The sequence below is a fragment of the Nothobranchius furzeri genome, chromosome 11, assembly GCF_043380555.1.
Source record: "Nothobranchius furzeri strain GRZ-AD chromosome 11, NfurGRZ-RIMD1, whole genome shotgun sequence".
Taxonomy (NCBI): Eukaryota; Metazoa; Chordata; class Actinopteri; order Cyprinodontiformes; family Nothobranchiidae; genus Nothobranchius; species Nothobranchius furzeri.
In genome coordinates, this window is record NC_091751.1 from 42,117,434 (window position 1) to 42,127,178 (window position 9,745).

At 46.5% G+C, this 9,745-nt stretch overlaps 1 protein-coding gene across 3 annotated transcripts in view; it reads left to right on the top strand.

Annotated features, from left to right (window-relative positions):
• The window catches only part of LOC107383531 (guanine nucleotide-binding protein G(olf) subunit alpha), a 70,543-nt gene extending 62,114 nt beyond the window's left edge, over positions 1–8,429 (top strand). For all 3 annotated transcript variants that reach the window (XM_015956208.3, XM_015956209.3, XM_054742656.2), the window contains 7 exons: positions 648–702; positions 799–872; positions 1,723–1,781; positions 1,948–2,068; positions 7,154–7,284; positions 7,370–7,437; positions 8,152–8,429. In XM_015956208.3, coding sequence (XP_015811694.1) covers positions 648–702; positions 799–872; positions 1,723–1,781; positions 1,948–2,068; positions 7,154–7,284; positions 7,370–7,437; positions 8,152–8,298 — 655 coding nt within the window. In that variant the 3' untranslated portion in view covers positions 8,299–8,429. The remainder of the gene's footprint in view (positions 1–647; positions 703–798; positions 873–1,722; positions 1,782–1,947; positions 2,069–7,153; positions 7,285–7,369; positions 7,438–8,151) is intronic.
• The last annotated feature ends 1,316 nt before the right edge of the window (positions 8,430–9,745 follow it).

The window sequence follows — 9,745 nt, forward strand, 5'->3', positions numbered from 1 at the left end:
TGTCACCTGTTGCTTTCATACAGACAGTAAAAACAACCGAGTCTAAACTTGACTCAGACATGCTCGATTGTGTACCCACCTCAGATATTTGTAAATTGTGGTCTCTACACTAGCTGTCTTAATATATATTCATGTCCAAATGCACCATGGCCTTGGAACACCTTGTGGAGGTCTTTATGGAGCAGTCCAGATCTTCCAGAGGCCTGTGTGGCCGTGTGTCCCGGGTCTCTGTGTCCTGAGCTTGCCCGCCGTGCTGCAGAGGCCCAGCTGCTCTCGCTGCTGCACATGCTCTCTCTGTTGTGAACAGACAGCAACAGCAAGCTGTCTAACCTCCACAATAACTGCCTTATGCAATCACTCTGGCTAGAGACAGACCAAAATAGCCCAGACTGAAAGTGTCTGCCCTCTTGTGGCGTAAAGCTGCCATAACGCCAGCCTCTCTGGCCTCTGCAAAAGGAGGTGGACATGGAGCTGCTTCTAGCTATAGTGAATGGATGAGTTTAAAGGCATGAACTCTTCTTTTATTTATTTATTTATTTATTTTTGCTTTAACTCGAAGCTGCCTTTCGTTATTATTATTCGTTGAAAAAATGTTCTTTTGCCTGAATTTTACTCAAAAACTCAAATCTGTTTTGTTTTTCTTGCAGTTTCCTGGACAGAATCGACTCTGTAAGACAGAATGATTACACACCAACAGATCAGGTAGGTTCTGCTGAAAATCTTCTCTAAATAAACCTCAAAAAGTTTTTTTTTTTTTTACCAATAACCGAGCACCTTCTTTTTGTGTGTGATGTACAGGACCTTCTACGCTGCCGAGTGTTAACTTCAGGGATTTTTGAAACAAGGTTCCAAGTAGATAAAGTGAACTTTCAGTAAGTTTTGAACAGTTATTAGAAATTTTTGCATTTTTTGGGACGATGTAGTAATGGAGCCATTAAAATGAAAGGTTGTTCCTTTAGAAATAAAGCCCAGCTTCTTTTAGTTATTTTTGTAAACAAACTTTTCACAATAAGGTTTTGTTCTGCCCTGTCAACATCCGCTTTTACCTCCTCTGTTATGTAGCAGCTTTTCCAAAAATCTTGTCAACCAGTTTTAAAGGAAAGCTCTCGAGGCATTTTCCAATAATTTTCTCCTTTTTTTTGAATCAGTCCCATTTTTGTGTCCCTGTTGATGAAAAATCACAGATCGGAATGCCCTCTTGGGCGTCTCGGCTATATTTACTTTGTCCTCGTGTTAGCAGCCTCAAATGTCAAAAGTTAGTTCCCTCCGACAAAACGCCCAAACTGCTCTGTGGCCGGAAGCTGAGTTGGGAAAAGTGCGTCATCTTAGTGACTCAAATGTAAAAGGATCGTGGCGTGATTTCTGAGCTAGATGATTATTTACTGTTTCAGTTCTTAGAGCGGCTGATAAAGTGAACTTTGTTGTCGTCCGATGACATAATCCTTCTCCGCGCTCGCAGACACAGCACTTTAGTTTGATCTGAAACAGCCCTTTGTATCACTGCACATCATCCTAAGTGATTTATGATAAAAACCTCTTAATTGTCGACGTTTAACTCCTAAAACTCTTTCTATCCAGACCTGGGCATGCTCTGGGATCGTTTTAAATCAAATAAATAATTATAAGGGTCTAAATTTTATGTTGAAATCCTCCAGCGTCAGTGTTTCTTTATCACAAGAAGGCAGCAGTGAGTCTGATGGTGTGTTTCCTCTCCTCCTGCAGCATGTTTGATGTTGGAGGCCAGAGAGATGAAAGGAGAAAATGGATCCAGTGCTTTAACGGTGAGACGCACAATCTCTCTCTCTCTCTCTCTCTCTCTCTCTCTCTCTCTCTCTCTCTCTCTCTCTCTCTCTCTCTCTCTCTCTCTCTCTTTTCTTTTCTTTTCTTTTCTTTTCTTTTCTTTTCTTTCTTTCTCATCCTGACTCAGAACCTCTGCTCTCCTTCCAGACGTCACTGCTATTATCTTTGTGGTGGCTAGCAGCAGCTACAACATGGTAATAAGGGAAGACAACAACACCAACAGGCTACGGGAAGCCCTGGACCTTTTCCGCAGTATTTGGAACAACAGGTGAGTCAGAACTCACTCTGAATACTTTTAGCTTAAACAATTAAATCATTAGACCTACCCCACAGCTAAAGGAACTCGTTGTTGGATTTCTGCAAAAACCGGGTTTATCCCAGCTCAGGAGGTAGACCATGTTAAAATTGTTGTATGATGTTTACACACTGTCATTTCCCGGTCAGATGGGAAACCTCGCAAAACCTCTGGGATCAAATGTGACTTCAGAGTCAACAAAGTTGGCGGAGTAGGAGTGTGTGGCATGCTTCCATCACCTCACTTTCTGATTGGTCACGTCAGACAGCACGTCTGTTTTTCCTCTATTAAACCAAAATAATTTAAACTGTGATAATGTTTTATCACGCCGACTTATGATAGGAGCGGTCCCAACGTCCTTCCGAGCAGACCAGATGCCCTTGAAGAGATTTTACTATTAATTTCTGGAAGTCGTCGTTGTCTTTCTCCGCTTATCCGGGTGTGGGTCATTGGGGCAGCATCCCAACTAGGGAGCTCCAGACCGTCCTCTCCCCGGCCTTCTCCGCCAGCTCCTCCAGCAGGACCCCAAGGTGTTCCCGGACCAGATTGGAGACGTAACCTCTCCAACATGTCCTGGGTCGACCCGGGGGCCACCTGCCGGCAGGACATGCCCGAAACACCTCCCCGGGGAGACGTCCAGGAGGCATCCTGACCAAATGCCCAAACCACCTCAACTGGCTCCTTTCAATCCGGAGGAGCAGCGGTTCTACTCCGAGTCCCTCCCGAATGTCCAAGCTCCTCACCCTATCTCTAATGCTGAGCCCGGCCACCCTACGGAGGAAACTCATTTTAGCCGCTTGTATCTGCGATCTCGTTCTTTCGGTCATTACCCAAAGCTCATGACCATAGGTGAGGATTGGGACGTAGATCGACCGGTAAAAGAGCCTGGCTTTCTGGCTCAGCTCCCTCTTCACCACGACAGATCGGTTCAGCATCCGCATCACTGCAGACGCTGAACCAATCCGCCTGTCGATCTCCCGATCCCTCCTACCCTCACTCGTGAACAAGACCCCAAGATACTTAAACTCCTCCACTTGAGGTAGGACCTCTTCCCCGACCCGGAGTTGGCAAGCCACCCTTTTCCGGTCGAGAACCATGGTCTCAGATTTGGAGGTGCTGATCCTCATCCCAGCCGCTTCACACTCGGCCGCGAACCTACCCAGCAAGAGCTGAAGGTCAGAGCTGGATGAAGCTAGGAGGACCACATCATCCGCAAAAAGCAGAGACGAGATTCTCCTGCCACCAAACTCGACATACTCTGTACCACGGCTGCGCCTAGAAATTCTGTCCATAAAGGTAATGAACAGAACCGGTGACAAAGGGCAGCCTTGGCAGAGTCCAACCCTCACCGGGAACAGGTTCGACTTACTACCGGCTAAGCGGACCAAACTCGTGCTCCTCTGGTAAAGGGACTGAATGGCCCTTAACAGAAAGCCACCCACCCCATACTCCTGGAGCATCCCCCACATGGTGCCCCTGGGGATACGGTCATAAGCCTTCTCCAAATCCACAAAACACATGTGGATTGGTTGGGCAAACTCCCATGCCCCCTCCATCACCCTTGCAAGGGTATAGAACTGGTCCACAGTTCCACGGCCAGGACGAAAACCACATTGCTCCTCCTCAATCTGAGATTCAACTATTGATTGGACCCTCCTCTCCAGTACCTTGGAGTAGACCTTTCCAGGGAGGCTGAGGAGTGTGATCCCCCTATAGTTGGAACACACCCTCAGGTCACCCTTCTTAAAGATGGGGACCACACCCCGGTCTGCCACTCCACAGGAACTAACCCCGATGACCACGCAATGTTGCAGAGACGTGTCAACCATGACAGCCCTACAACATCCATAGCCTTGAGATACCCAGGACGAACCTCATCCGCCCCCGGGGCTCCGCCGCTGTGTAGTTGTTTGACTACCTCAGCAACTTCTGCCCCCGAGATTGGACAGTCCATCCCCAGGTCTCCCGGCTCTGGTTCCTCCTCGGAATGTGCATAGGTGGGATTGAGGAGTTCCTCAAAGTATTCCTTCCACCGTCCGACTATAGCCCCAGTTGAAGTCAGCAGCTCCCTATCCCCACTGTGAACGGTGTGAGCGAGTTGCTGCCTTCCTCTCCTGAGGCGCCGGACAGTTTGCCAGAACCTCTTTGGAGCAGATTAATAGTCTTTCTCCATGGCCTCACCAAACTCCTCCCACGCCTGAGATTTTGCCTCGGCAACTGCCACTGCTGCACCCCGCTTGGCTATCCGGTACCGTCTTGACAGGTTCTTCTGCCAGGCGTTCCCAGCAGACCCTCACTATGTGTTTGGGTCTGGCAGGTCTACGCGGCATCTTCCCCTGCCATCTGATCCAACTCACCACCAGGTGGTGATCAGTTGACAGCTCCGCTCCTCTCTTCACTCAGGTGTCCAAAACATACGGCCGCAGGTCAGATGATACGACTACAAAGTCTTATCATCGACCTGCGACCTAGGCTGCCCTAGTACCAAGTGTACCGATGGGCATCCTTATGTTGGAACATGGTGTTCGTTTTGGCCAAACTGCGGCTTGCACAGAAGTCCAATAACGAAACACCACTTGAGTTCAGATCAGGCGGGCTGTTCCTCCCAATCACACCCCTCCAAGTCAAGCTGTCATTGCCCACGTGAGCATTGAAGTCCCCCAGCAGGACAATGGAGTCTCCTGATGGAGCACTATCTAGCACTCGTCCCAGGGACTCCAAAAAGGGTGTGTACTCTGAACTGATATTTGGCCCATAAGCACAAACAACAGTCCGGACCCGTTCTCCGACCCGAAGGCGCAGGGAAGCTACCCTCTCGTCCCCCGGGGTAAACCCCAACACACAGGCAGAGAGTCTTGGGGCTAACAAAAAGCCAACCCCAGCCCTCCGCCTCTCACCCGGAGCAACTCCAGCAAAGGAGAGTGTCCAACCCCTCTCCAGGTCTCGGGTTCCAGAGCCAATGCTATGTGTCGAGGTGAGACCGACTATATCTAGCCGGTACCGCTCAACCTCTGCCACAAGCTCCTGCTCCTTCCCCGCCACCGAGGTGACGTTCCATGTCCCAAAAACCAGTTTTCTTGTCTGGGGATCGGACCGCCAAGGCCTTGGTCTGCCACCCGATCCACATTGCACCGGACCCTTCATGTTACTCCTGCGGATGGTGGGTCCACAGTTGGATGAGCCCATGTATCCGGTTCGGGCTGGGCCCGGCCGGGCCCCATGGGCGAAAGCCCGTCCACCAGGTGCTCGCTCACGGGCCCCAGCCCCAGGCCTGGCTCCAGGTTGGGACCCCGGTAACCCTCCGGGACGGCTACTCCGACTCTTTGAATTTACTTCCATGAAAGATCCTTTGAACCGTTATTTGTCTCACCGTTCACCTAAGACCAATTTGTCATGGGAGACCCTACCAGGGGCACAAAGTGCCCCAGACAACATAGCTCCTAGGATCATTAGGGCACTCAAACTCCTCCACCACGATAAGGTGACGGTTCAAGGAGGAGTAATTTCTGGAAATATTCATTGGTTAAATGAATGAAATGATGCTCGGTTGTTAAAAAAAATTGGCATCTTCGTAACATATATCCATAAAAATCAAATCTAAAATAGATGGCAGTGTGTCTAAGTCTCTGGGCGACACCATGCTTCCTTCTATGGGAGCCCGAGAGGACAAAACATATTTACTGATTTGTAACAAACTATTACAAAACTTTCACCATTCATAAACATTGTTTTACACATTTACCTCTTCACTTGTTGCTGTAGTGGTTCAATAACTACATCTTACGTAAGAAACCATCAAAGGTGAGATTCCTTAGAAAATATGAAATCAATTTGATGTATCTTTGAATATCACCTTAAACAGAAGATTGGAACTTTTTATTGCAGGGATTAGGTAACACTTCGCATTAACCCAATCAAAAGAGAGAGAGACAAGTTTTAAAGTTTAAGAAGATGTATTTCTAAACAATTTAAAACAAGGCTAACTCTAACTCTAACACTATGTGATGAATGGATCTAGGTTGTATATGAGGCAAGATGGATGGTGTAATGTGGAATGTTGTTATCAGAACTCTCGTTTCCAGAGAAGCATTAGTTCTGTGTGGGAGCAAATGTTTTTGCTCTAAACTATAGTCGGAGTTTCAAAAACCACATTCAGACGCTATCTTGCCGTTCTACATACCCTTGCGGAGACCTCCGTTGTAGATCCAGAATGCCAGGTCCTCGGACCCCCTTTTGGTACCGGAGCCGGTGAAACAGCGTACGGTACGACAGACTAGTCTTGGATGACAGCGTCAGCGGGACCCTGAAGGGTCAGTGAGTTCAGCTTTTACTCTGAAGGAGCGTTGCATCAGGTGTAGCTTGCAACAGGTTTTATAATCCAGCTCCTTGAGCCGTATCTCATGGAGATTAGTTCTTCATGAGGAGAGAGAGGAAAACAGTCCCTTCTTGATGCTACATTGCCAGTGATGAGAGGGAATCTGATGTGTTTGTCATTTTTCTGGAGTTTGGGCTCACAGGGATTTTTGACTCTAATGGCCATTTGTTGGTCTGGTCTTATTTGAACACAAAAATGCCGCTTGCTTGCTATGATTTAGGTCAGCACTGCCTCCTGTCGCCAGGGAAAATACACACTGTCACTTTAACCACCGCACATGGCAGGAATATCTTATAAGATTATCAGTGCATGATTAAGATTGCCAGCAGGGGAGAATTTGGTCAAATATTGGGCCTTATTGATGTTATTTGGTTATTTTAATTCCATTTTCTCATCTCTACCCTCCTGATTTCAGACAAATAGGAAGCTGCACAGGACAAATCAGATTTTTCAGAGACGCAGAGCTAATTAAACAGTAGTCGTTCAAAAACCAATCACCTTCAGATTTTCTAATTTGTCTCTTGAAATAGACCTGGAGTACAGAGCGCGTCCTAAAGAATAAAATAAAATGTTTTTGCAGAGTCCCAACAATCCTGATAGACCCATCAAAACCTTGTTGTTTGTAGATTCAACAGAAAACCCAATAAATATATAAACGCTGTTTGTTGTTTCTGCTGTTTCAGGTGGTTACGGACTATATCAGTCATATTATTCCTGAACAAGCAGGACATGTTGGCTGAGAAAGTATTAGCTGGAAAATCCAAAATAGAGGACTACTTTCCTGAATACGCTCGCTACACCATACCAAACGAAGGTGTGTGCCGCGCCGTGACCTCACGTGACCCATTCACCCAGTTGTATCGATGCGTGTTTAACGCCGACTCTTCCGCTTCTTTCAGCAACTCCTGAACCAGGCGAAGACCCCAGAGTGACACGAGCCAAGTTCTTCATCCGAGACGAGTTTCTGGTAAGTCTGAAGCTAAAATAAACCCGTCTTATCTAACTGGGTTTTTTAGCAGCTCTATTTGCTGTGAAAGCTTTGAATTTGAGAGACTGCTAATTTAAACCTCCTCATGGGGTCTGTGTGCTCACAAGCAACAGCGTTTATTTTTAGCAGCCAGTGATTACTGGGATTATTACATACAGTTACATTACTCTGACAGAAATGGCTTTTTATAGAACTTGTTCTGTGAATAGTTACATGGTTGTTTGCTTCATGCTGATGCTGTTGCTGTGGCAACAGCTATTATTGGGCCTCAAATAGCTTTATTGTCAGTAGCTTTCTTTTATTTTTGTGGGTTTTTGAGGAAAGAAAATGTTTATTTCTGTGTTTCTAAAGCAGGTTTTCTGTCTCATCTTTCTTTTTCTAATGAAAGTTTGGTTTGTGTTGGGGTCTACTTTTGTCTGGGCCAAACCTGAACTGGTTGGTTGGGTGGATGCCTGCAATAGATGGCTCCCGCTAGTGCACATCATAGCTGCAGTAAAATCAGAATTTGTCTTGGGAGAAACTCAAAAGTGCTTAATTTGGAAACATTAACAACAATTTTTAAAAAGTAAAGATAGGATTTGTGATGGATAGCTAGGTTTTTTTCTATTTTTTGCTGTGTGAGATTTTATTTTGAAACCAGCGGGAAGATGAAGTGATTTTAGTGACGTCTGGTCTTTATCTCCACCTCCTCAGCGAATCAGCACTGCGAGTGGTGACGGCAGACATTACTGCTATCCCCACTTCACCTGCGCCGTAGACACGGAGAACATCCGGCGGGTGTTCAACGACTGCCGGGACATCATCCAGAGAATGCACCTGCGGCAGTACGAACTCTTGTGATGGACGGGAGGCCGTCTCCGTCAGCCTTCTGTGTTTTATCTCCGCCATTCTGCATCCTTGATGAACCTTTACTCCTCCTCCACCCGTTACTGCTCCTCGCCCCACAGCCAATAAAGACCCTCAGACACCCGCTCCCGTTGAGGACTATGAAGTACTACTGAAGTGTGTCAGATCCTCTTCATCTTTTTAACCTTTTCTACTTTTTCCTTTCTTGATTTGTCCCCGCTGCTCTGGTGTAGAAGGACTTCTGCGGGACAAAGTTGTTGCGTGCTGCTGCCTCTTCAGTTTTTCCTTTTGAATGCCTTCATTTTTGTCATTCCACTAAGCCTTGTGCTACTTCCTTATTTAAATTTTTATTTTGCTATTCTTGCAGCCACCCCCCCCCCCCCCCCCCCCCTTTTTGTGTGTGTGTGTGTGTGTTGGGACCCAGACTGGTGGGCGTGTGGAAACAGAAAACACACCTCCAAGACCTCAGTGTAGGGGCCGAGTGTGTGAAGAAGGATGGCTCCAGAGTGAGCGTATGCGCATGTTTCTGTTTGTGTCACCTGATGGTTAACACCACCATGATTTTGATTCCTTTTTTCTTCTGGCCCCACCTCCTCCTCCGACCTGATTCTTCTCTCCATGCTGAAGACAAGAGGGTGGAGGGGAACGTTTATAACCCCCCTTTTTTTGTTGTTATTGTTTTCTCCGGAGGAAGCATACACACAATGTAGCATCACAATATTTATTACCCCGTCACGACGTTGGCTCGCTGAGCTGCAGGGTGGACCCAGCAGCCGAGAGACGCGTGGAGCGAGAGAGGAAAGAGGGGCAGGAAATAACGGCGATGTGATGACGACTGAGCTCTCTGCACCTTAGCCCCGCTGCCTCCACGGACTCGGACCGGTGTCCTTTTTCCACACGGACCACCCTTTTAGCTTAGAGGTTCTGGTGAAGAGGAGGGTGGGGCGGGAGAGAAAAATGTATTGTTTTTATTTTGTTGTTGTTTTTTGTTAACTTGTACACTGTGCAAGGTTGAATTATCCTGTACAGACTGTAAAATGTAATATTATTTTGTACAACTTAATTGAAAGAAAAACAAATCTACTTGTAGATCTTTGTGCCTTGATTATGGCTGTACCTGTAAATGAGCTCAGATGTAAGTATGTTTTCGACTGCGCTGTACAGCTTGATGTCAAACTCTATCGGCAGCAAGAGACTGCGGGTAGGGGACTTTCTCTGTAGAGTTTAGTTTTTTTCTGCTTTATAAAAATAAAGGAAATACTGTTTAGTAAAAAATTTAAAAATAGGGGAAAAAAAATCCTAAAAACCTGTATACATTATGCAAATTAACCACTTACCTGCAGTGAAGACCAGATGTTGCAGCGCCATACCTTTTTTTTTTTAGTTTAGTTTGTTTTTCCTCCTTATATATATATATGATATTTTTTGAATTTCACAGCTT